The 26,229-nt window shown below is 46.8% G+C and overlaps 1 protein-coding gene across 5 annotated transcripts in view; it reads left to right on the forward strand.

Annotated features, from left to right (window-relative positions):
* The first annotated feature begins 5,967 nt into the window (after positions 1-5,967).
* GOLGA3 (golgin A3) overlaps positions 5,968-26,229 on the forward strand; it is a 39,017-nt gene continuing 18,755 nt past the window's right edge. For 2 of the 5 annotated variants that reach the window (XR_013226167.1, XM_077307688.1), the window contains exons 1-14: positions 5,969-6,191; positions 10,688-11,007; positions 11,939-12,220; positions 14,443-14,555; positions 16,021-16,703; positions 17,248-17,359; positions 18,706-19,012; positions 19,825-20,027; positions 20,341-20,478; positions 20,908-21,069; positions 22,152-22,520; positions 22,962-23,039; positions 23,681-23,944; positions 25,748-25,842. Coding sequence is in view for 4 of the 5 variants with exons in the window: in XM_077307688.1 (XP_077163803.1) it covers positions 10,887-11,007; positions 11,939-12,220; positions 14,443-14,555; positions 16,021-16,703; positions 17,248-17,359; positions 18,706-19,012; positions 19,825-20,027; positions 20,341-20,478; positions 20,908-21,069; positions 22,152-22,520; positions 22,962-23,039; positions 23,681-23,944; positions 25,748-25,842 (2,927 nt within the window). In the remaining variant the exon portion in view is untranslated. Of the gene's footprint in view, positions 6,192-10,687; positions 11,008-11,938; positions 12,221-14,442; positions 14,556-16,020; positions 16,704-17,247; positions 17,360-18,705; positions 19,013-19,824; positions 20,028-20,340; positions 20,479-20,907; positions 21,070-22,151; positions 22,521-22,961; positions 23,040-23,680; positions 23,945-25,747; positions 25,843-26,229 lie in introns of all 5 variants that reach the window. The other 3 variants (XM_077307689.1, XM_077307691.1, XM_077307690.1) reach the window with 3 other exon arrangements.

Raw genomic sequence — 26,229 nt, forward strand, 5'->3', positions numbered from 1 at the left:
GGGGATTACATTTTGAGGAGGTAAAGCCGAGAGAGGAGAGTCTCATCAGACAAGCAAATAACAGCATCGAGGGTGGGGGGAAAAGCCCTGCAGAGCCGAGAGCAAAAAATGGCATAATAGGAGAAAGTGGGGAGGCTGAAGTATGTTTTTTTTTAAAAGGGATTTTAAAGCCCTGTTAGCTGGATTCTTTTCCAGAGGTCATCTGAGTACAGCCACCCCTAATCCTTTCAAGAAAATGCCAATTCGGCTGCTGTTCCAAAAGGGAGGATTTGCAAGCAACCGTGGATCCAATCCATGTTGTTTGTCCCCTTGATTAAGCTGCCTTCAGACCCAGGTTCACCTCTGTTCTCAGCAGTCATTCCTCCCTCCGCCCAGCTCCCCTCTGCTGCTTCTCGTGTTGCCAAGTATCCAAGGGGCTGTAAATCAAGGTCTTCAGCACCTATTCTTTGGAGCGAGGAGTTTTCCCGGCAGACAGTTTGGCACAGAAGATGCCACCCGTTCAACAGTCCCAACGAGAAATGTGTTTGGTTCTGAATCAGCAGTTAAACAAATAAAGACAAATACAAAATTGGTCTGCATCTGGCTTCCGTCACCCTCAAAATAGGGTTGCCAACTCCAGGTTGGAAAATATTTGGAGGTTTGGGGGGGTCTGTTTGGGAAGGGGAGGGACCTCAGTGGGACGTCGCAGAGAGCAGTGGTGGCCAAACTGTGGCTCTCCAGATATCCATGGACTTCAGTTACCACGGGCTCATGATAATTTTAGTCCATGGACATCTGGAGAGCTACAGTTTGGTCACCCCTGCCATTGAGTCCACTTTCCAAGGAGATCTTCCGCCACCACCTAGGTAGGGATGTCATTCCCCTTAAATTACAGCTCATTTCCAGACTAAAGAGATCAGTTCCCCTGGAGAAAATGACTCCATAGCTTTATACTCCATTGAGTCCCCTCCCTGCCCCAAATCTCAGCCACTCCTGGCTCAACCTCCAAAGTCTCTGGGTATTTCTCAACCCAGACCAGGCAACCCTTATCCAGCAGTGAGGTGAACATAAGACAGTTCTAGCCAAATCAGACTACTTGTCCATCTGTTCCAGCATCCTGTCTCACACAGTGGCTACCCAGTTGGCCTAGAGAGGCCGCAAATGCTCAACAAACAAGGCGTAGACCTCTAGGCCAGTATCTCCCCATTTCCTGCCACTACTTAACAAACGAGGGAAAGGGAATGAAGGGTGCTCCTTGGTGTTGTGCTGACATGTGACATCACTTCCAGTGAAAAACAGGAAGTGACATCATTGCATGGGCAACACTCTAGGATTCATCCCAAACTCTAGTTTTTGTTCAGATGGCTGTCCCTCTCATATTGTCCGCAAGTATAGAGGCTGTTTTGCTGAAGCGTCCTCCGAGGACTGGAATTTAGGGCTTTGAAAACAAAGGTTCCCTTCTGTCACTGTAGCTAGTAGCAACTGATGGACCTGTCCTCTTTTGTTTTCTCTTAAAGTCATCAGTGCTCCCTGGCTGTCACTACATCAGTGACTCCCACAACTTAAATACTTGTGGACTAAAAAAGAAATTCATTTTGTCCATCCTAAACCTATTTCCCATTAACTTGATCATGTGCCCAACTTCTATTACTATAAGAGAAGGAGAAAAAACTTTATTCACTTTCTCCACCTCGTGCATAATTTTACAATTTTACAAATTTCAGGACCCCCCATCCCCCTTTTTTTTTTGGAATTTTCCACTTACTGTGTTCCCCAGTTTTTGTTTGTTTGTTGTATTCTCACCTGGAGGTTGGCAAAAGGCGCTATGGCACAATAAAATGGCCTGTTTCTTAACAAAATACATGTGTCATCATTCCTCAGCCCAATCTTGTTTTGGTCCGATTCAATTTATCTGGAGGGTTCTCAAAATTCCCAAAGACAGGGTGGACTATAAAACCCATAAAATAAATAAATAAAATTAACCCACACGTATTAGAAGCTCTCTGCTAATCTTTATATTCTCTCCATAGCTCTAAAAATCTCTGCTGTCTAATCGCTTGATTGAAAATGACTGGCTAATCCTCTTGACCACGTGGAAAGAAAGGGCATTAAAATACAGCGGGGGTAAACCCTATGTGTTGTGTTGTCTCATCCTTTTACGGTGGCAATCCTCCTTGTCATAGATACAAGAAAATACCTCCCACAGTCATCCAGCTAAGAGGTGAGCCACAAGCCACTGCGATCCAGGTGCCACTGAGAGCTCATGTGCTGGTTAATGCTGCTGTTGTACCGGAAACCAGTTCAGCATGCCTTATAGATAATTTCTCCTTTGGCTTCCAAGGACTGGATAATAAACAGGACTCACAATGTTTGATTCATGTATTATTATATAATTGTGTATATTTTTGTACATGCAAACCGTTTTTGTTTTGTTTTTTGGCTGTTATCTTCTTTGGGTGCTCCTGTTGTTTGAAGACACCTATTAAGTCTGCGGGTTTGGTAGACACAGATATAGCTCTTCGAAAACAGACAGCTCTTGATTACCTCTGAACGCCAACTAGAAACACTGAATGGAGACCAGAGACACCAAAAACACACAAATGTATATACAGTTTGGACAGCCTGCCAAAATACCGGATTGGTCCTTATCACAGGCTCCTCATTGGTCCATGAGTCCCTCCAGTAAGTAAGAGTCTGTGATTGGTTCATTTTTGATTCCTCATTTGAATAGTGTTCAGGATTAGCACTGTTTAGATCACATACATAACAAGGCCCGTCTGGAGGTTGGCAGCTCTAGTCAGATTTGGATCAGATTCATGAATGGAAGGCCTGAACAAAATGAAAACAGACCATGTTTTCTGACTAGGCTACATCCGCCTTGGAAGAAAGGAGAGATGTAGGACAATAAACAAAGTGCTAAAGTGGGGTTGGGTAATATCTCCACCTCTTCCGTCCCCGTTGATAAGCTAGCCAACAATTTATAGTGATAAGAGTGTCAGCTTAAGATGTGAGAGACACGGGTTTTAATCCCCACTTTGCCACAGAAGCGAACCCCGGGCCGGTCTCTCTGGCTCGCCTATTTTCCGGGGCTGTTGATGGGAGAACCCTTGTGTCAGTTATTTCTGACATTTTCAATGGGGGAAAAAACAGTACCAGTGAAAGATTTGATCTGTCAAATGTAACAGGTACATGACTACAGTGAAAGTTGAAATATATTTAAGGACATCCGAGCACATGCTGGAACGCCGCTGAGCAAAGATGCTGGATAAATAGCACTAGAGTCGAGTCAAATAGGACAAGTGAGGAGAAGAATGCATCTGCTTGTCATATTTGACAAACGGATTTACTGTTTCACCTCCCAGACAATGGGCCAAACTGGATCTGTCAGGAGGGGTATCTTAATTCCCCAAGTGGCAGGGTGAACGATTCAGGTAGACAGTGTGAGACCTCGGGGAGGAGAAGTGTCAGATTTCCCACCCACACCATTTTCCTGAGCAAAAACAACCCAGGGAGAGGAGTTATTTTCCCCTTTGGGGAGCTGCATGTGCAGTATTCGGATTTCGTTTTGGCGTTTTGTCCTTTATGAACGTTGTATTCTGAGGCACATGGTGCCATTTTAAAGCACCTTTGACCTATGTACGGTTGCCAGCTCTGAATTGGGAAATACCTGGAGACTTTGGGGGTAGAGCCAAGAGAGGGCAGGATTGAGGGCAAGGAGGGAACTCCGTTGAGTTGAATGCTACGGAGTCCACCCTTCACTGTAGCCATTTTCTCCAGGGAAATGGATCTCTGTTGCCTGGAGATAAGCTGTAAAACAGGGAGATCCCTGGACCTAAGACAGGTTTGTATTTAAATGAAAAATGTAGGACCCCATTAGAGCATTCATATGCAATTCCATTCTGCCTTGCCTCACAAGACCAGGAGATTCAAGTGAAATCCCTTGTCAATCTTTACAGAAGTGAAACACAGTTGATGAAAACAGGAATAGCTAAATAGGGTCTGGTAGTAAGAAGAGAGAATCAGAGGAAAACTCTGCCCCCTCTTTAAAAAATAATCGATTTAAGGGCACCTCTATTTTTCAGAATGTGGTTTTTTTTAGGGGAGGGGGAAGGAGTGGGAGAGGGAAGTAGACTTCAGTCTCATTCACTTCACTGAAAGGGAGAGAGGTCTTACTCATTCTGACACATGCTTTCTCAGAGCCTTGTGCTTCATTCTTGTTACTGGAATTAACGGGGCTAAAAAGTGTGTAATTATGGTCAGATTGTCTCTAGAAGGCAATTCTGAGGCACATGAAGAATGAACTTAGTCCACAGCTGCTGGTGTGGAAAGGTCGCCACCTACTGGCTCCTTCAGGAGCGTACAAGATTTCTGTCCACATCTGGCTGGACATGAAAATGTTTTTCAACTCAGTTCAGAGGAAACAGTGCCTACAGTTTTTAGCCATTAGGATAAAAAGTCCAGTTTTAATTTTCTTTTTAAATATGCTTCTTATTAGAAGAATTTGTGCTGTACCTAAAATTATTTAGGGTACTTCTACCTTGTTTTTTCTACATTCTTTGATAGTTCCACACCAGTTGCTTAGTAGGGAATTAATATTTTTCATTCAGTTTTAACAGGTGGAAGTCTAAGGGTGTTACACTGTTTTCCTTCCTTCCTTCCTTCCTTCCTTCCTTCCTTCCTTCCTTCCTTCCTTCCTTCCTTCCTTCCTTCCTTCCTTCCTTCCTTTTTCTCTCTCTCCATTTTCCTTCCTTCCTTCCTTCCTTCCTTCCTTCCTTCCTTCCTTCCTTCCTTCAACATCAGCTACAAAGGACTTCAAATCTGGCATGCCGGGCTCGTTACTGCACTCCCCCACATGCAGCCAGCTGGGTGACCTTGGGCTCGCCACAGCACTGATAAAACCGTCCTGACTGAGCAGGAATATCAGGGCTCTCTGAGCCTCACCCACCTCACAGGGTGTCTGTTGTGGGAAGAGGAAAGGAAAGGCGACTGTAAGCCGCTTTGAACCTCCTTTGGGTAGAGAAAAGTGGCATATAAGAACCAACTCTTCTTCTACTAGTTTCTATTCAGGAGAACATTCAGAGCAGAGGAAAGCGACAAGGATGATCCAAGAAAGGCTGAGAGACTGGGGAATGTTCAGCCTGGAGAAGATTGAGATGGGACATGATTTTGAAGCATGTGAAAGGTTATTCACGTGATTATTATAAATGATTAGATATTTCCACAACTTGTCCAGTTAGGAATAACCTTATCCATTTATTGTTCTCCCAAAGAGCCAAATTAATTTTAGCACAGAAGAAAGTTATCTGGGGAACAGAGTATTAAGAAGAAGAGTTGGCTTTCATACCCTGGTTTTCTCTACCAGGAATCTCAAAGCAGCTTACAATCTCTTTCCCTTCCTGACCCCACAACAGGCACCCTGTGAGGCTGTTGGGGCTGAGAGAGCCCTGAGAGAACAGCTCTGTGAGCACTCTCAGGACTGTGATTAGCCCAAGATCACCCAGCTGGCTGCATGTGGAGGAGCGGGGAATCACCCTGCTCACATCACCCTGCTCACCAAATTAGAAACTATCTCTCTTAACCACTACACCCACTGAAGTATCCTTGTAAAGTGAGGGTGGTATATAAATAGAATATAATAAATAAAATATCCTCTACAAATCTCTAATGTAGGCTGTCCCCCCCCCCCCCCAAAAAAAAAAAAAAAAGTTCTTTGCCAGCTTCCTTCATTATCCAACTCTCACACCCATCCACAATACGGGGTGATACTGTCATGAATACTTTTCTGTAAATCTTCCAATGCCGCAGCTCAGCAATGAAGCCATCCGCCAGTACAGCCAACCCTGGCTGGGGAGGAGCCGCACGCTGACGTCAGAAAACAAACCAGCGCCTTCCCACCCGGACGGTCCGTCCCGATAAACCTTCCCCCAACGGGGAAACACACGCCCCCTTACATCGTTCCGCTCACCTATCAATATTCCACTCCCCCCTTCCCTCCGTCCAGGGGAGGGGTGACCTTTGAGGTGGGGAAAGAAAACCCCCTGGTACGCTAACCCTCCCGGATACCCCCTGGGCCAAACCGGTGAGGCGTTTCCGGGGGAAGGCAAAAGGCGTTGCACCGCCTGCCTGTGGCGGAGGGAGCAGTCCCGGTAGCGCCACGTCTCGGGCAGGAGGGAGGGAAAGAAAGACGGACGGACGGAGGGAGACTCGGGCAGGTCAGTGGGAGAAGGGAAGGGGCCCTGCTGGGCGAAGGTGGAGGGCGCTGGGTTGGGGAATGTGGGGGGCGCCTGGCAGACGGAGGGCAGCGGCTTGGGCTGTTTGGGGGGCGGCCGGCTAAGTTAGGGAGCGGCGGGAGGGAGTATGCCGGGGCTTGCTAACATTATTCTTCATGTGTGTCATTTCCTTTTAATTCAGAGTCCAGTAGCACCTTTAAGACCAGCAAAGATTTATTCAGGGCGTGAGGGAAAGGGTGCTTGCACTCGAAAGCTCACGCCTTGAATAAATCTTTGGTGGTCTTAAAGGTGCCACTGGACTCTGAATTTGTTGTGCTGCTTCAGACCAACACGGCGACCCCACTTGCATATTTCCTTTTATGTTAGTTTCCCTTCTGCTAATGCTGAGAATCTCCCCCCACAACAAGAAGGAGAACAACAACAAATTATAGCCTGCCTTTCCCGGCTGGCTCAGGGCGGATAACAACAGGCATGGACAAACTGTAAAGTGACATTAGTAAGAAGAAGAAGCATTGGGCTTTTTAGACCCCACTTTTTGCTCCCCGAAGGAGTCCTGAAGGAGTCCTTACAATCACCTCCCTTCCTTTCCCTGCAACAGACACCCTGTGAGGTAGGTGAGGCTGAGAGAGCTCTGACAGGACAGCTGACAGGATAAGAACAGCTCCAGCAGAACTGTGACTTGCCTAAGGTCAGCTTTCGCCTTTTGAGCCAGCCTTTGGCCCCCTAGAACCCCATCCCTTCACTTTCTGCAAACATAAACATAACCTGGTCTCCCTTTACAAAATACTATTGAAGTCATCTTTGCATGTGTCCCTCTTCTGACTTCAGTAACTCACTCAGTTCACAAAACATGCACAGAAGTTTCCCCTGATGCTCAGTCTTCTTACTGCTAAAATTCAGGCTCCCCTCCACACATATGCCTTGGTCCAAATCCAATCTCAGATCTTCGCTGTTACCTGTGTGTGAGGTGAAAAAGATGAGTCTTAGGGATTAGTATTGAGGAAGCCCTTGCCACTTGAAAATACGGGGGGGGGGGGGATCCTGTTCCCTGGAGAGATTTTAAATGCCGTTTCCTGTGCACTGAATATTGCCAGACTTCAGATTGGGGGCTGGAGGTCTGCTGGAACTATAGCTGGTCCCCAGACTACATAAATCATTTATTTACTATTTATGTACTCAAAACATTTATTCCATTTTTCCTGGCTGCTTTGGGGGGGGGGGACTGCTTTGCATCATATCCTACCAAGGTCCTAAACCTTATTGTCCCTGACTCCACACACAAAACTCCAGGTATTTCTGAACCTGGAGGTATTTCTGAACTTGTTACATCCGGACTGGGCTTTGTCTTGTCCTCACTGAAGGCTATATGTTTTTGCGCATTACTAATCTTTATAGTTAGAAGTATATATAACATATACATGATATAAATGCCTCCACACCCCTCCAGAACTCACAACATTTCTGAGAGGTAGATTAAATTGTGAGATATTAACAGGTTCAGAATCCTCCAGTGAACATTTTTGTGGCTGAGGAGGAAGGGTTCAACCCAGACCACTCTGGTTAAAGTTCAACCATTGTGCCTCACTGGTTCTAAAATCAGTTTGAGAAGTGCAGAAGAAAAGATGCAACATGCTTATGGTTGTTCAAGCTCTCAGATTTCCTTCAAAGTGTTTCTTTCTCTTTAAAGATCAGCTAGATTTGAGTTGTGTTAGATCTTCCAGCTGTTTTCTTCTTACTTGTGTTACTGTTCCAGTGTCCTGTTGGTCCCTGAGGTGTTGCTTAATGATACGATTATATGTTTCTGTTCTGCTTTTTTTCACTCTACCTGTGTTTCTCTGCCAAGTGCTGCTTTGTTTGCAAAGAATGATGATAAAAGTCCTCTTGCCCTCTCCCTTCGTTGAACCAATGATAGCTTTTAACATTTTCTTTTTAGAATTTTTATTTTGTAAGCCACACCTGGCAGGTTCCGGGAGAGGTTGTGTTATCTTTAAAAATCTGCTAAATAAATAAAATGACTCTTGGGGTATACAGGTTTTGAATTCCTATACTTTACGACTTGTGTATCTTGGATGCCAAAATAGTACTTTATTAACTTCCAGCATGGATTTTTGAGTTCTGCATAGTATGGCTATTATGAGCTGGTCCCCTCCTCCACTCCTCTTAAATCAACATTTTAAAAAAGGTTTGGGTTTTTTAAGAGGATAAGGCTTTTCTAAAAAACACAATCCAGAAACATTTATTTACAATAGCATTCCTTACTATGTTTGCCTACTTAAATATAGGATATGTAATTGCCAGGCAATTGGTTCTTTCTAGGGCTGGTAGGAACACTTAACTTGAACATATCTGCATCTTAAGAATGTCTGAATCAAGTGACACCTTTAAGACCAACAAAGTTTAATTCTGGGTATAAACTCCAAATTCAACTTTCTTGTTCTTAGAGGTACCTCTAGACTCACTTTATTCTGCTGCTTCTTGTGACTCATGGTTTGCATGCACTGTAAGGGGCAGTTGGAGTGACTTTGTGTGGAGATTATTCTTTAATTGTAGAACCAATGTGCCAATCTGCAATTGGTATAGAGTCACTAGGAGAACTGGTATATAGCAGAGTGGTTAAGAGGGAATGAGCTGTGAGGTCCTTGTTTCAACTTTCACATCTGCCACAAACTAGCAAACTACCCTTTCTGCAGTGCCAGTGCTGAGCCGCCTTACAGGGCTGTTGTAAGGTTTAATGACATTCTCCGAGTATGCTGTGTTTATGGATTCACTCAGGCCTTGCAAACTGAGAGCTTCCTAAACTGAGTCAGTTCATCCCATGTTGAGGTCTTTCAACTTTTCCTAGCCTTATTGTCTTTTCCAGTGACTCTTATCTTCTCATAACGTGACTCAAGTGTGATATTCTTAGATTAGTCATTTTAGCTTCCAGGGATCTATATGTACCGGTTTTAGTTTAGTATTTTGTTAGTTTATTTTAGCTTATTCAGTACTTCTTTGCTTCGGTCTGCGTGCACAACACAATGATAAACTCCTATAACAGAGCACATTTATTGATAGGTTGTATACAGCCCTTCCTCCAAGGAGCTCAGGGTGGCATTCATGAGCTCCTCCCCCAATTTTGTTTTCCCCACTGTGTGAGGGGGTTAGACTGGGAGACAGAGGCAGACCCACAGCCATATTGTTAGTACTTGGATAGAAGACCACCCTGGAGGTCCAGGGTAGCCATGCAGAGGCATGTAATGGTGTCAGGACCTCCATTGAGCTCCCAATAAGCTAACCCGTTGCTTACAAGAAGTTTCTTTAAGAGAAATGACGAACTGAAGCAAGGGGTTTCCTTGCTGAAATTGAAAAGCAACTTTACAAGCCTCCCTTTATGCATCCCCTGTGAACCATTCCCCCCCCCCCCCCCCAGTTTGAAACTTGGCACAGAACACAACATACCAGGGCCTGCGGTTCCCCAAACTCAAATTTCCATGCAAAAGCACACATAACAGCCAGGACGCCAGAAGCATTCCCAACAAAACCCACCAGCCAAGTGATGTCAAGACAAAGCTCTCTCAATAGATATAATGAGAAAGAGGCCTCCTTTTTTTATAAGGTGCTGGTAAAACCAGCCATTATTGAAATTTACATAGAGCAGAGAAAAGAGAGAATAAGAAAAAAATACATAGAACATAGAATATAATCCATTATGCCTTGCCATCTTCTAATACATTCCTTAACTACCTAGATAGTCGATATAATAGCTCCAGAGTTCCTGGAATTCATCTGCAGAGCGATTGTTCATTAGGTTTGTAAGCTTCTCCATTGTGGCCAACTCTCCCAATTTCTCAAGCCAATCCGCAACTTTGGGTGTGCCCTGTTGTTTCCACCTCCTAGCCACCACCAGTTGTGCTGCTGTTGTTGCCTGAAAGAGGCCTCCTAATCTAAAACGAACACCTACACAATTAAAACAAGGCAAAAAAAAAACAGGTCAATGGAACATCACATGGCAAGATTGTGAGAACAATAAACAGGTGAGCAGGGCCATGACAAATGGCCAATCACCTCTGAACATCCTTCTTGCCTAGAAAACCCTACGGCAGGGGTGGCCAAATTACGGCTCTCCAGATGTCCATGGACCATAGTTCCTATGAGCTGGGAGGGAGGGGCTCATGGGAATTGTAGTCCATGGACATCTGGAGGGCCACTTACCCCTATCAGCTGTTCTGGGAGTTGACACCAATGAAGCCACAGCTCAATCAACACCTGGTGACCCCAGTGTTTTACAACCATGGATATTCCGACCTACATATGGCCACCCTTTCATTTGCCTAGGCCCCTCCTGGCTTCTGATTTCTTGGCCATGGTACGACGATTGTCAGTCTGGCATTTCTATATGGTAGATAATGATCCCTCTCTAAAACAGCTTCTAAAAATAAATGTCTCTAATTTCTAGAAAGAGGTGCGTCTTGGTAATTACTTTCTCTCCCCCCCTTCAGGCCCACAGAACGCTTCAATAACCTGTTGGAATGTCTGAGCTGCCTGCGGGCTGCAATGAACTGAGCTGCCTGCTCTGAAACAACAGATGAAAGAGGGTTAGCGGTGCGTTCCTTCGCCCCCAATGGAGAGAAAACGGACTGGATAATTCACTCGGACGGGAGCTGCTCGGCTGACGAGAGCGTTCCCAGCGTCTCTGCCATGGACTCGTCGGTTCTCCTGCTGGAGAAGCCAGCCAGCAACGGAGCCCCCTGTGGTTCCGAACAGCTTGTGGACCTCGAGGCCAAGTTGGATTTGCCCGCAAGAGGAGAAGGCGCAGAGAGTAAGCAGTTTCTTCTGACTAGATGTTTTTAGAGATGTGAAAAGAACTTTGCTTTAAAACAGGGGTAGTCAAACTGCGGCCCTCCAGATGTCCATGGACTACAATTCCCAGGAGCCCCTGCCAGCGAATGCTGGCAGGGGCTCAGGGGAATTGTAGTCCATGGACATCTGGAGGGCCGCAGTTTGACTACCCCTACTTTAAAAGGTTTGCAGAGTTGCATCATATATCACCCCCCGTGGCCAGTCAGGTGCCCCTGGAAGGACCATAAACCAGGGTGCAGAGCCCAAAACCTCCCAGCAACTGGTATATTTCTTCTAGACATGGAAGTTCTATTTAATCATCATATCATGGACCGGTCCCCTGCTGATTTGCCTGCCCCTCCCTTTAATGCCATTTTAGCAATTGGCTTAAATCTTGCTCCGTACATTTTAGACATTATTTTTGTCTCTCCCGAATCTGCCGTCAGATATGTTCCTGGCACTTTGGAGCTGCCCTCATTCTGAGCACGCCATTTTTGTTCCTAATGTGCCTTAGCAAGCTACATCCGTAGAATCTTTTACAGCAAAAGGCCTCAGATGTGTCTTTGAGCCACAGTGGGGCAATCTAGGCAGATACTTACTTTCATGCCTTAGGTCTAGGAAAGCAACGGCGTTGGTTTATTATTCATCTGTTGTTGACTTTGTAGCTGATGTTGAATTTGTGAACAGTACTATCAGGACTGTGACTAGCCCAAGGTCACTCAGCTGTGGAGGAGAGGGGAATCCAACCCGGCTTTCCAGATTAGAGGCTGCCGCTCTCAACCACTACACCACGCACTTCCCCCCCCCCCAGCCCCAAGCCTTGACATCTCCTGCTGTGCCATTCACCCATCCAATGTCGAACACTGTGTTAACGTAGAGCAATGCAATATTGTCTTTTTGTTCCCTCCCAGCTGCTTGCACAAATGACAGCCGGGTGTCAACTGAAGAAGAGAGTCCGGCACCAAGCAATGAGAGGAGCCCTTTCCAGAATGGACCGGCGTCTTGCTTTCCCGATCTCCCTGCGTCTGCCGAACTTGCCCGCGGTCCCCGTGCGGGAGACCCCTCTCCAGGTGTGCCTGGTTTCAATGCCAACCTAAAGTCGTCTCGGGGAGCTAGTGCTGAGGGCGTAGTTCTTAGGAAAGAAGCGCTGCAGTCCCTCAAACTAAGCCTTCCCATGCAAGAAACGGAATTGTGTAAGCATCTCTCCGTGGCAGAGCCCCTGCTTTCTCTTGCGCCATAAGAACAAAAGCTTTCTCTATTTCTTTCTCCGGGGGGATGGGGGGGGGAGGCATCGCTGCAGGACCCCTCTCCAAATATGGCTTCACGCTTAGATTGACAGTGAACGGTGCTCTGTAGCCTCTGAAGCATGCGACTCTGCAGAAGTTAACAGTACTTTGCTAACCAGGGCAGGTTGGACAGATGCTGCTGTTCCTTTCGCTTGTTTCTCCCCTCCTCCCGTCTTTTCTTTTTTAACAATTCTGTTAAAAACTAGGGATTTAAAAATGTTGGGTTGGTGTATATGTTGATCTGGAGAGAGATCTGTGTAACCTCTCCTTCCCCGACTTTCACATTCTTGAGAGCCGCCTTTGTGTGCAGTCCTAGTGAGCAACTGGAGATAGTTTGTGCACCGAGCTTGGCTTAAAGGCCTTGCTCTTCCTATGCTCCTTTTGGAGTCTGCTGCAGTCTGCAGACAGGAGGGCTAGTTTATCATGCCCAACAGCACCTTTTTCTCTCTGTCTCCCCTTTTATTTTAGTCTGGTTTAATACCCAGCCTGGTTAAGAATTTTGGAGAGCTAGAAAGCACCCCCCCCCCTCACATTTCATTATGTTATTGTCGGCCCTTTTGAATATCCCCTCCCCCCTTGTAGAATAACATGGCCGCCTGCCAGTTCTGTTGGCTTGGAGTTGTTATTATAGGCCTGAGTTCTATTCTCTTGAAAAAGTCAGAGTTTATTTTTGGTGAGTGCAAACTTGGCTTGTTCTTGGGCTCACACGCTCCCTACCTCCTCTCCTCACGCACAGAAGCGTCCGCTGAAGAAAGAAGTCTTTGGTTTAACACCAGTGTTCTCCAGTGGTCAAATTTGTCTCATTTTTAGGAACTAGGATTCAGGAACTAACTGTGGTCCTAGAATGCTGGCTACTGGGAAAGGAAGCGGTTAGGGTGCCTAGATTTGGGTGTCCCAGCAATTTGATCTGACCAGGAAGTCTTCCATCACGGCGGTGCCCATGACGAGAGCCGAAAGGAGGGAAACGGGAGAAACAAAGCAAGCTTGTGCTCCCGGCAAACAAGCTCTGATTTGTTTGCAACCTCTGAATGCAGCTGACTGTGTGCAAACTGCTGAAGAACATTTTGTTTAGCGCAGCATACCTGGGAGAACAAGCTATGTCAGGTTTAGCCCTGGCGTGGTACTCCCTTCTAATCCTTGTCGTGCCCAGCCAGGACGGAGGCCTGCTTATTTATTTGCCTGTCCACAGAGCCTGCTCAAGGTCCCCTAAAAATTAAAGCCTAAAATATAACACCGTTAAAAAAATTCAGTCAATGTATCCCATGATTATCCTTCCTATGTGCTAACCTAAGCAGTTGACTGGGGTTCTTGAAGCAGGCGGTGCCCGTAACACGGAGGGTGTTCTTACATGTTTCTAGGAAGTGCCACGACCCTAAAGCTTTGGAGTAAGTGAACAATGCTTTGAATAGCAATGCTTACACAACGGGGCTTGGGGTTTTTCTTGCCTGACGCAGCACCTCCTTCCGCTGTGTGTTTGTACGTGCACCTTGCAAATAATGCATGCTTTACTTTAATGCATGGATACTGGGGGAGGCATCACCCCTCTCAGTCCTCCGGGACGTGGATCCACCTGGCTAGGATGCGCTGAGCCAACAGCCAGGAAATCTGCCTTAGAATCTTGCTCCCGGCTGGACTTTGTGGGTGACTTGTTGACATCTCTGTCTGTCTTCCTCCACCCGTCAAATTGCCCTAACATTCTGCCTCCCAAGGGGGTGGGTATAAAGATGAAAAAAGGATCTTATTAACACTTTCAGATTTGCATATAAAACAGTGGCCTGTTGACTGGTGAATCTGCTCGGTTAGAAATGAATCGATATGCTTCATACTGCTGGCTGTCAGCAGTCTGGTGGAGATACCGGTGCCTTTGGGCTGCTGCAGCCAACCTCGGAGAAAGCTCCAAGTTAGATTTGGCCAGCCTGCAGCGTAGCTGATCTTCCTTTCTAACTCAAGCAGCTCGATTAAACCAATGGCCATCTCATCCATCTCTAGCCTTTGTTCTCTTTTTCTGCCTCCTCCCTAACTTCTCGTTCTTTCGCAGTAAAAATAACCATTATTGCATGATACTATGCTGAGCGGTGTGATGGGCACGTTGAGAATCCATCCGCATAACCAATGTTTTCACGATGCAGGTTCCGCCGATTCTTCTCTCCCGCTGGAGAGGGAAGAGCAAATAAGGCTTCAGGCGAGGAGACGCCTTGAAGAGCAGCTGAAGCAGTACCGCGTGAAAAGGCACCAGGAGAGAGTAAGGAACTTGGGGGCGGGTTCCTGGTTTTGCTTTTTTTAAAACTGTGGATGTATTCTATTAAGTTGAGTGGGAGGCTTTGTGGACTTAAGTCTCTGACAGAGGGGGTGTTTTCAATGGCAGGGCATCCCCTTTACACGCGGAAGGCCATAGTTTCAGTAACAACATCTCCATTTAACGGCTCTTAGGTAGCACCTGTTGGGTGTGGCCTTTCTCTGCCTTAGAATCATCGACTTGGAAGGGATTTCCAGGGTCATCAACCTCCTGCAGAATTCAGAAAATTCACAGCTACCTGCCCACCCACAGTGACCCCAATTTCATTCCCGGATGATGCCCCCCCTCCCCCCATCAAGATTCCCCGGTCAGTCTGGCCCGGAAGTAATTCACCTCCCAATCCCAAAGTCACGCTCAGCATTTCCCTGGGCATGCAAGAAAGGGCCGCAAGAGCCCAGTCCCTTCAGCCCACCCACTCACAATCTGCTTAAGATCGAAGGCAGTGTACCAGTGGCTTGAACTGGCATACGGTGGCTTTGCCGAGATGGTGCTCTTCAGCCCTTGCATGGACAGGAGCCTTAGAAGCTGTGCAGACCACATGACTCAAGCATATGCACTGCGAAATCTCAGACAGAAACTGATAGGAGGGAAGCAGACAGGAAGTACAGGATGGAGTTCTGCATGCAGATCTGATAGGCTTGCAGCTCTTCAGACATATACCGTGTCCCTTCTGTGCAACAGAAGCCAAAGATAGGACCACACTCTGTACAATTTGGATCAACTGCCGTCTCCACTTTTTCTTGATCAGCAGTTTTGATTTGTTCCATTCTAGCCACAGGGTCAGAGCTTGCTGAATTCAGGGGGGATGCCTGATTTATTAGTGGAATGGTATTCATTTAATGATCTACAAGGTCTTTCAGAAACCTCTGATGGGTCTCGTTTATTTTACGGAACTGAATCGTTTTCAGCATCCCAAGGTCTCTGAATTAACGCAAAGCCTGTCTTTTCCTTCCAACAAGAAGTAAAAGCTTCCATTTACTGTTAAAAGTTCTCATTCCAAAAAAGGAAAGCATCTCCTTTCTTCAGCAGCTTTAAAAAGGCCCCTTTGTCGCATTTCATGATAGTCTAGAACAGTGGTCCCCAACCTTTTTTAGGCTGGGGACCGGCAGGGCAACTGCCCCGCCTGCGCATCGCGCATGCGCCATGCACGGCCGAAAGTGCATGCGCGGCTGAAAGTGCGGCCCGCAGGTTGGGGACCACTGGTCTAGAAAATGTGGCTGTTACCCGTTAAAAGCCTCGGCAATTAATTGATGGGCAGTGCTGTCCAGTGCAGAGTTACTATGTTAAAATTAGCAGCCTTCGACTGGAGTAAGCCTACATAATATGCCACTGCAAAAGAGAGATAATTGGTTCCCAATCTAACTGTTGAATGATCTAGAATTGTATTCTCTTATATTCCGCTCTGCTCTAGAAGCAATCTAAAACTCGTCCCTCCAGCACCCTCGATCCTGAGCTGATGTTAAACCCAGAGATCTTGCCAAGGGCCAGCACCATAGCGATGACGAAAGAATATTCCTTCTTGCCGACCAGCGTCCCGCGGGGGCCTAAGCTGGGAAGCCTGGGCTTCCCGGTGCAGTCTAAAGAGAGGAAAAGTTCCAAATCTTCCCGGTCCAGCAAGATCCGATCCCTGGCTGACTACAGAACTGACAACACTGAGGACAATGCTGGCGGGACCGTCCAATCCACCAATTTCTCAAGTGCTTCTCTCAAGCAAAACCAAAACAGCCTGACTTCAGTTGTCTCCGAGATCAGGCTGACCCCCGACCCGGACGACCGCCTGGAGATTTCCTCCTTGGCGGAAGACAGCGTGTCGGAAATCGACGGCAGCGATATCGGCATGAGACTGGATGGCAACGAGAGCGACAGCTCCACCTATAGCAGTGTCTCCAGTAGGGGCCTGCACAACACTTTACTCAACACGGAAAGGAAACAGGCTGCTTCCTTCACTGTGAACGGCCAGGAGATTCCTTTGGACGCTGTGGGACAGTTCCCTTCCATCCGGGAAGTGCTGCAGGCAGTGGCAACGGAGGGACACAGCCAGGATCAGGAGCTGAACGGGGAGGGGAGGAGTCGGAGAGACAGCATTTCCAGCAGGTAAGAACTTCTGCGATGACTCTAATATTGTGGTCATAGAAGCATAGAATAACAGAGTTGGAAGGGACCTCCTGGGTCATCTAGTCCAACCCCCTGCACTGTGCAGGACACTCACAACCCTATCGCTCATCCACTGTAACCTCCCACCTCTTGAATCTTCACAGAATCAGCCTCTCCATCAGATGGCTATCTAGCCTCTGTTTAAACATTTCCAAAGATGGAGAACCCAGCACCTGCCGAGGAAACCTGTTCCACTCAGAAACCACTCTTATTGTCAGGAACTTCTTCCGGATATTTCTTTTGAATTAATTAATCAGCCTCAAACATCCATAGAATCATAGAGTTGGCAGGGGCCATACAGGCCATTTAGTCCAACCCCCTGCTCAATGCAGGATCCGCCTCAAGCATCCATATCAGTCTGTGCTGGAAATATACCATGAGCTGGTGATGGATATTTTGCTTTTGTTAATATGCACGCAGTGTACTGATGTAACACAACATATGCACTGAAACATGTGCAACCCTGTGTTTTGTCTCTCCCCAGTATATCAATGGAAAGCTCTATCATGGGCACGCACGATGAAATGTTGCAGATCCTCAAAGAGAAGATGAGGCTGGAAGGCCAACTGGAAGCACTGTCATTGGAAGCCAGTGAGGTACGAACTTGTGTGTTTTAAAGCACTGAGGTTGGTTGGTTGATTGATTGATTGATAGATATACCTCCCCTTTTGGTTACCCATTTTTACAGTCTAAAAAACTCAGTAAACCAATAGTACATAAGGTAAAACCAGATTAAAACTATATGAACTACAACTCAACACTTTTGCATCAATTTTAGTTATTAAAGTGAAGTTGTAGCCAGCAGATATTAACAAATGAGGAAAAGGGGGCGGGGAGAAAAAGGAGGGTGGGAGGGGGCAGGAGGGAGGCCTGACATTGTTACAGTTGTTATCTAGCTCCTTATCTATCTAGCTGGCCTCAAACAAACCCTGCGGAACTCTGCTAGTTCCGACAGGGCCCTGATCTCACTCGGGAGCTCCTTCCACCAGTTTATTAAATGATCTTATACAAAACTTAAAATTCTGAATCCAGGACTGACAGAACTGAGCAGCCATCCATCTGCCTTGTGCATATTTATCTTACCTTCCTCTTTGTTTTTCTTTCCACTCTTATGCTTCATTTCATCATTAATTTTCCCCCCAGTGACAAGTAGCCAACGTTCCTCAATTATTTCCACTGCCTGTGAAAGGACTTCTGCGGAAACTATCCAAGACCCGTAGGAAGAAAAAGAGCCTTTGGTTCCCGCACTATTCCTTTACTGATTCCTGCGTAGATTTATAAAACATTTACAACCGAGAAATAATTTCCACTATCCTTGACGATGAAGTTGTCTTTTCATTGTAAACACTTCTGCCATTCTAGCTCATTAGGCTTTAGATCAGAAGTCTCCAACCCCCGGTCCGCAGCCTGGTACTGGGCCGTTAAGGCCATGGTAGCGGGCCGCCAGCGGCCGCGCCTGCCTTCCCCTCCCCCCGCAGCGAGAGGGGGGGAAGAAGCAGGCGTGGCCACTGGCATGCCAGTGACACAAAGGCGCACGCATGGAGCCACCGCGCATGCGTGTTTGCGCCCCCTGCTGGAGAAAACGTGCACGTGCGGCAACTGCGCGTGCACGTTTATGTGCAGCTGCTGTGGCCGGGCCGCCGGCTCTCTCCCACCCTCGGAGGCGGTCCCCGACTACAAGAAGGTTGGGGACTGCTGCTTTAGATAATTTATTTAATTTATTTAGGGATTTATATACCGGCGCTGTCAGACATGCCATCTCAGGGCGGTTTACAGACTCTAAAAGCTCAATAAAACCAATATACCACAGTAAAAAAAACAAATTAAAATTCCAGGAGGAATTTGAAGAAGGAACATCTGATCTGAAATATCTAAACCTCCTTGGATTTTTCATGTTCTTGGGAACTGTCATTAAAAAAAAAAAAACATGTTTTTTTTCCAGGCTCTTAAAGAGAAGACAGAATTACAGACCCAGCTTGCTGCTTTGAACATGAAGCTTCAGGCCCAGATGGAATTCAGTCACAGCAGCCAACAGAAACAGGACTCCCTGAACTCGGAGGTGTCCACCTTGAAGCAGTCTTGCTGGGATCTGGAGCGGGCCATGGCAGAGCTGCAGACCGCCTTGGAGGCCAAGAATGCCAGCCTGGCTGCTTCTAATAACGATTTGCGGGTGGCAGAAGAACAGTACCAAAGGCTCATGGGGAAGGTAGAGGACATGCAGAAAAGTGTCCTTAGCAAGGATAGTGCAGGTGGGTATTTGCATCTGTCTGGTCAGTATTTTTGATGCTGTCTTTTCCTGCCACGCAACTGTTGAATTAGTTCATGGCATAATCACAGTGATCACAAAAAGAATAAAGCATAATAGCAGAAAACAGTACTAAAACCATGGCATGACATTAATTAAAAACACTTACTGAAAACTACAGGAGCAGCCATAGAGAAATTTAATTCCAGTGGAATCTTGCCATGTTCAGGCTAAATATATAAGCAATCTTGAGACTTTTAGAGATTTCATTCTGGACATCCAAATCACATTTACTTTATGGGATATGATTCTTAGATTAATTATTGAAATCAAATATTCTTTTACTCTCCAACCGTATGATAATTCCCTTATGTTATTGACTCCAGGGAAATGTGATCACTGTGTGAAAGGGAAAGGTGTTTGTAAGCTGCTTTGAGTCTCATTCAGGTAGTGAAAGGGAGGTATAAAAAAAGCTCTTCTTAAAATTGGTGGGAGCTAAGAGAACCTGCCCAATTTCAAAGGTAGTGGATGAATTTTTGCTGCAAAAATGGGTCCTTTGCTGTTAGAAACAATAGCTTACAACAAACTGTGGTTTGTAAGCAGGAGTCAAACAAACTGCAGTTTAAGGTTGGAGGACTACAGTGTGTATTCACATGCAAAAAAATATATGTTAATCTCTTCATTCAGGAATCAAATGTGAACTTTTCAGGGAGAGTTCATGCTTTTATAAGGCACATGATTGGCTCATCCTTGCCACCCATAGCTTAGTTTATCCTGACCCCACCCCTTTAATTTTTCCCTTCCTGGGCACTTTAGTTCATGACCTCCGACAGCAGCTTTCGTCTTTGCAAAGCCAGCTCCAGCAGGTACAGTTGGACCGCACGACGTTGACCAACAAGCTGAAATCGTCCCAAGCAGAGATCGCTTCGCTGCAGAAGGTTCGGCAGTGGTACCAGCAGCAGCTGGCGGTGGCCCAAGAGGCAAGGGTTAGATTGCAGAGCGAGATGGCAAACATACAGGTCAGTACAATTTCCATCTTCTTCCTACTGTTGTGTAAACTGCAGTGCTGCAGACTTTACAGAAGGCTGGCAGGGGCTCATGGGAATTGTAGTCTATGAACATCTGGAGGACCACAGGTTGACTACCCCTGAACTAGACCATAGATTTACATCAGAAAAAGGGCCGTTTGTAATTCTCTCCCTCAAAATGAGGGACAATGGATGATCAGCCAAATAGTTTTCAGTACCCTCTTCTCTCTTTTCTTATTACTGCTAGAAGGCACCTAGGATGCTTAAATTGTAACTACTTTGGGTTTTTTTTTGTCTCTCTCAGGTTGGGCAGATGACCCAAGTAGGTCTGCTTGAACACCTTAAGCTAGAGAATGTAACACTCTCCCATCAGCTAACGGAGACTCAACACAGATCCATCAAAGAGAAGGAACGGATAGCCTCACAGCTGCAAAACATTGAGGTGAGGCTCACAAGGATGCTCATGAGGATGCAGGTGTTTTCCAAAATTTATGGGAATCGGTCCCCATTAAAGGAATAATAATTCTACATATTTGTTTAGAAATAAAGGTCCCTTTGCCCATTTTGTTGTGTTTTGTTGAGGGCCTGTGGCTCACCAGCAAAGCAGCCACTTAGCATGCGGAATGTCCCAGGTTGAATCCATGACATTAAGCCTCTGAATCCCAGAGCCAGGAGGCAACATCAGGGGAAGGACGCGGCCTCTCTGCCCTGCCGTTGGCCCTCCAGAGGAACTGACTGGATGCTGAACTAGATGGACCTCTGGTGTGATCCAGCAGGGCTCTTTTTAGGTTCTGATTTCATCTTGTGTTTATTAGCATCTTTGTTGCAAATTTTCACACAGCAGAGCTCACGGATTCTTTTTTTCAAACAGGCTGACATGTTAGACCAAGAAGCAGCCTTTCTGCAAATCCAGGAGGCCAAGACCATGGTGGAAGAGGACTTGCAGAAAAAACTGGAGGAGTTCGAGGAGGAGAAAGAACAGCTCCGAAAAATGGCAGATTCTGCAGTGACGTTGGAGCAGGATCTGGAGCAGGTGGATATGACTGGAAGGTCCTAGGGGCTCTTTGAAAGACAACTTTGTACCCAGAGCTTTGCTTCATCCATTAACATATTTGCATTTTAGGTTTATTTTATTTAATACATTTGTTTACCCCCCTCCCCTGAGGGGGGTGGGGAACATGCAGACCAAGGAACGTGCACCTCACTGCTGCCACCACTGTCCTTGCATAGGAATCAGAGGAGTTAGCCTTTTTCACGTTTCCTCTGCCCCCTTAAAAACAAATTGTAATTAATTGGTGATGATGAAACTGCTCATTTCCTTAACTGGAAACAAAAGTTGATAGGTGTCACGCCGGTTTCTGTGCTCCAAGCACCTGTAGGAAAGCTTTTTGAATTCAAAGAAGGAATTACAATGTGCCTCCCACTTGAAGATTGTTCTAGAACAGGGTTTCCCAACCACAGTATCACATGGCCCCTCAGTGGTACCCACATGGCACCATGGTTTCTTTTCAAAATCATGGCGGGGGAGAGCCCTCCCCCCCTGTGCTTGCTGTTTCCAGCCCTGAGCGAAGAGGAAAGAAAAGGTTTTTTAAATTAAAAAAAAATTACCTTTTTTTGGGCAGGTTGACCCTCCCTCTTCCAAAGTGGCCAATGATGGACATGGTGGGAAGGGGAGGACCCCTGGCCATTTAAACTTTTGCCGGCCGAGACTCTGCTCACTTTTAGGGTGGGGAGGGACACAGCAGGGAGGCATGGCCAGCTGACATCTCTTCCTGGTGTACCTAGAATCATAGAGTTGGAAGGGACCTCCTGGGTCATGTAGTCCAACCCCCTGCACTGTACTGGACACTCACAACCCTCTCGCTCATCCACTGTAAACTGCCACCCCCTTGAACCTTCACAGAAACTCAAAGCCTCAGATATATTTTGGTGGTACCTTGACAGCCAAAATGCTGATAAAGGCTCTTCTGGGGCAATCCCAGGAAAGGTGTTTCTTCTTCTCCAGGCCCAATTGCAGGTCATGGTGCTTGGGGCCCATCCCTGCCTTTAGATCTCAATTTCCCATAGTGTCTGAAGACACAGGGAGAGCATCCTAACAGATTTTGCCCCATTTAGGTGAGGACCACATTGCATCAGCGAGATCTCCAGCTGGAAGCTCTGCAGCAGGAGCAGCTGGACCTCATGAAGCAGCTGACTTCCACTCAAGAGACGCTGCAGACCCGCGAGGAGTCCTTGAGTGACCTCCAGACCCGGTACGACGACGTGGAGGCCAGGCTGGCTGAACTGCAGGGGGAGGCGACCGCCAAGGACGAGACCATTCAGTTTCTGCAGAACGAGAAGATCGTCCTGGAGGTCGCCCTGCAAGTAGCCAAAGCAGGGAAAGAAGGTCTCAACGAAGGAGTCAAGCATTTGGGAGAAGGCGCCGAGGCAGCATCGGACACCTTGGAGCAACTGAAGCAGGAACTAGCCGTAAAATCTAGTCAGGTAATAACATACTCCCCCCCCCACTCAGCCTTCTCTTTTCTAACACATATAACCCAGTCAAATAACCCAATGGTCAAATAAAGCTATATGCACACATATAATAAGGTAAAGGTATCCCCTGTGCAAGCACCGGGCCATGTCTGACCCTTGGGGTGACGCCCTCCAGCGTTTTCTTGGCAGACTCAATACGGGGTGGTTTGCCAGTGCCTTACCCAGTCATTACACATATAATAATAGAGTATTAAACCACGGTGTACACATGAGGATGCACTCTCAGGATGGAATCTTGGCCCTAGACAGAATGATTTTTGATTGTGAGGTCCCCGTGTGAAATTATTATTGTTCTGTATTGTTGGGAGCTTCATGTTCTGTGATTCTTATGCCACCAGCCCGGTCTCATTGTAATACTGTATTATTATAACTCTTCTTCTTCTTCACTAGGTGGAGAATCTGCAACAGGAAAGCACAAGTCTTAAGAAGCAAGTGCAGAAGGTGAAAGAGCAGTTCCTTCAGCAAAAGGTGCGTGTGCATGTCCGTTTCTAAAATCCATCCATTTCAAAGTAATGTTTCAATTGTGCCTCTTCCTGCACTCTGGCAGGCAGCACATTGTCGTAGGGTGTTTGGTAGAGCACCAGGCTACGGTCTAGGAGAGCCAGGTTCGAATCTCCAGCTTGTGCCACCAAAGCTTGCTGGGGGACCCCCACGCTCTAGCCTGCCTCTCATTTATTTTTCCATTTGCATGCCAGCCTTTCCTGGGGGCTCAGGGCGGCTCACAGCCATCATAAATCTAACAATAAAATCAAGTTTTAATTCCTAAAATATGGTGAATTCCAAATCTCACCATTTCAGAAGGGCTGCTTCCTTCTCTCACAAGAAGGACACATCAAGTGCATCCTTAGCAGTTGGTAGGTGGGTATTGACTTATGATTTGGGTGCTTTAGGTAGGGAGACCAGGGTTTTTGATGGTGTTTCTTGGCCTCGGCTGTAGGCCTAGTAGAACAGCGCCTTCTTACAGACCCTGTGGAGCTGTCTAAGGTCCTGCAGGGCCCTGATTTCATTGGACAAGGTGTTTCCACCAGGCTGAAAAGGCCCCAGCCTCGGTTGAGGCCCGTTGAACTTATTTTTAAATGAGTATCTGAAAACTCTTGTTTCCCATCTAGGTGATGGTGGAAGCCTACCGCAGAGACGCCAGCTCGAAGGATCAGCTGATCAGCGAGCTGAAAGCTACGAAGAAGAGGCTGGACTCCGAAACGAAGGAACTGAAACGGGAGCTCCTGCAGCTTCAGGGACAGAAGAACTCCACGGAGGTGGCGAAATCGAGGCTGGAGAAGGAAGTGGCTCAGGTTCGGCAGCAGATGGAGGAATTGGAGAGCCACCTGCAAGCAGCGCAGAGGGAACGAGAGGACATGGAGGCCCAGCTGCAGGTGCGGAGGAACTCTAGCCCTTCTTTTTGGCTTTCAAGATGACCACATCCATCTCTGTTCAAGCTTAATAGGGAACCAACGTTGGCTTATTTTCACCATGGCTAGTTTCTGAGACCAGGATTGAACTCACAGACAATCGTTTGCATCCTGCTGTCTCTCCGAGTGCTGGTTTTATTGGTCAAAGAGAGGGATAACAAGAGGTGGCGGAAGCCCAGAGAGGCTTTTCTTTTGAGCCACTCTGGCCCTCTTTCTCTATTGCCCGAGGAAGGCAGTGCTGGGGAACAAGCCAAAGTTACCGCGTTCATCATTATTGTGTGTCGTTAAATCGCAGCCAGCTCATGCAGCCCCAGGACCATGGGGTTTTCAGGGCAAGAGATGAGCAAAAGCGATTTGCCATTGACTTCCTCTGCATTAACTTGTCTTCCTTTGTAGTCTCCCATCCAAATACTAAGCATGGTAGACCTTGCTTAGAAGAAGAAGAGTTGGTTTTTCTACTTCACTTTTCACTACCAGGAGTCTCAAAATGGCTTACAATCACCTTCCCTTTCTCTCCCCACAACAGACACCACATGAGGTAGGTGGGGCTGAGAGAGCCCTGATAGGACTGCTCTGTGAGAATAGCGCTATCAGGACTGTGACTGGCCCAAGGTCATCCAGCTGGCTGTATGTGGAAGAGCGGGGAATCAAACCCAGCTCGTCAGGTTACAAGTTGCCACTCTTAACTACTATACCTCACTTAGTTGAGCTCACACTGGTCAAAGCTATTTGGTGTGTTCATAGGTCACTCAAACCCAAATCATGGTGTCACATCCTGGTCTCAAGACGCCCTAATTTACAATAATTTGTGGACTGGCCCACATTTCGCTTTTTTACACTTGCCACAGGTGCTTTATTAAACCATATATGGATAGGATCTCATCATATTTCAGAAGCTAAGGAGAATCAACCTTCATTCATTCATTCATTCATTCATTCATTCATTCATTCATTCATTCATTCATTGTATTTATATACCGCCCTCCCCTGACGCTCAATACTTGGTTAGTATTTGGGCAGAAGTCCACCAAGCAGTACCAAGGTCACGATGCAAATGCAGGCAGTGGCAAATCACCTTTGAATGCGTCTTGCCATAAGTCAGCTGTGACTTACGGCAAAAGAAGTCGTCTGAAACAAACCGTTGTCTTAGTCTGTCTGTTGGAATAACTGCGTCACTTGGAGTGGCTGAATGGCTTTTGGGCCAGAAATACAGAGCACTTAGTATCTGGAATGCACAGATGCATGAATGTTTTAACATACAGTATTTGCTGGTGTAAAAGACTACTTTTCCCCCCTGAAAAACATGCCTCCAAGTGGGGGGGTCGTCCTATACGCCGGGTGCACTTCAGTTGGGACAGACATAGCTGCCCATAGTGGCCCATAGTACTGTAATGTAATGTCACAAACTCTATATTTTGAGTGGAAATGTTGGGGGTCGTCTTATACGCCCAGTCGTCTTATACGCCGGCAAATACAGTATTTACAGGACGATGGAGGAGAGGGGCATGGACATTGGGTACTTTCACGTATGCCCTTGCAATCCGCTCCAGCGCACCTTGCACCTGGATTTTGCAGTGTGGAATCGCAACAGCCACTTGCAAATGGCGGCTGAAGTGGATTGAAGCGGCATTCGTTAGCGTGTGTGAAAGCGCTGGCTCTGTGGGCCGTTTCATAGGAGCTTCTTATTTGCCGACCGTACCTCGGCTGCCGGACCTGAGCCCTTTGGAGTCTGAAACGTGCCACTCACGCTTCGCTTTCGCTTTTCAGTCGTTACAGTTTGATCGTGAGCAAATGGCTGCTCTCACCCAGATGAACGAGGCGCTGAAGCAACAGGTAGAGGAAATGCAACAGGAAGCCAAAACGTGAGTGTGACAAGAGCGTCCGGTCAAGCCGCACGGAATCATTTGGACCACTTCGACAAGCCTGTTGCACCCAATTGCCTCGTTCCCCTGAGTTTCTTGTACCTGTATCATTGAGCATGCCCTAACCTAGATCTTTGCTGTCCAGGCATTAAGAGGGATTATGTCTGGGATTCAATCAGGCTTCCTCAACCAGGGTTTTGTTTCCTCAATTGGGGTTTCTTAATGGCCCTGGAAGGGTTTCAAGAATGGGTGAGAGTTAATTTTTTTGATATTTTAAAAAATTGTTAAACATTTATTGGGTGATATGACCATATATAGTCATGCTGACCCACCCACCTTGGCCGACGATGGCCTGGGAGGGGGTGGGAAGGGGAGGGGAGGGGCCCC

This window comes from Paroedura picta, chromosome 13, assembly GCF_049243985.1.
Source record: "Paroedura picta isolate Pp20150507F chromosome 13, Ppicta_v3.0, whole genome shotgun sequence".
In the NCBI taxonomy this organism is placed as follows: domain Eukaryota; kingdom Metazoa; phylum Chordata; class Lepidosauria; order Squamata; family Gekkonidae; genus Paroedura; species Paroedura picta.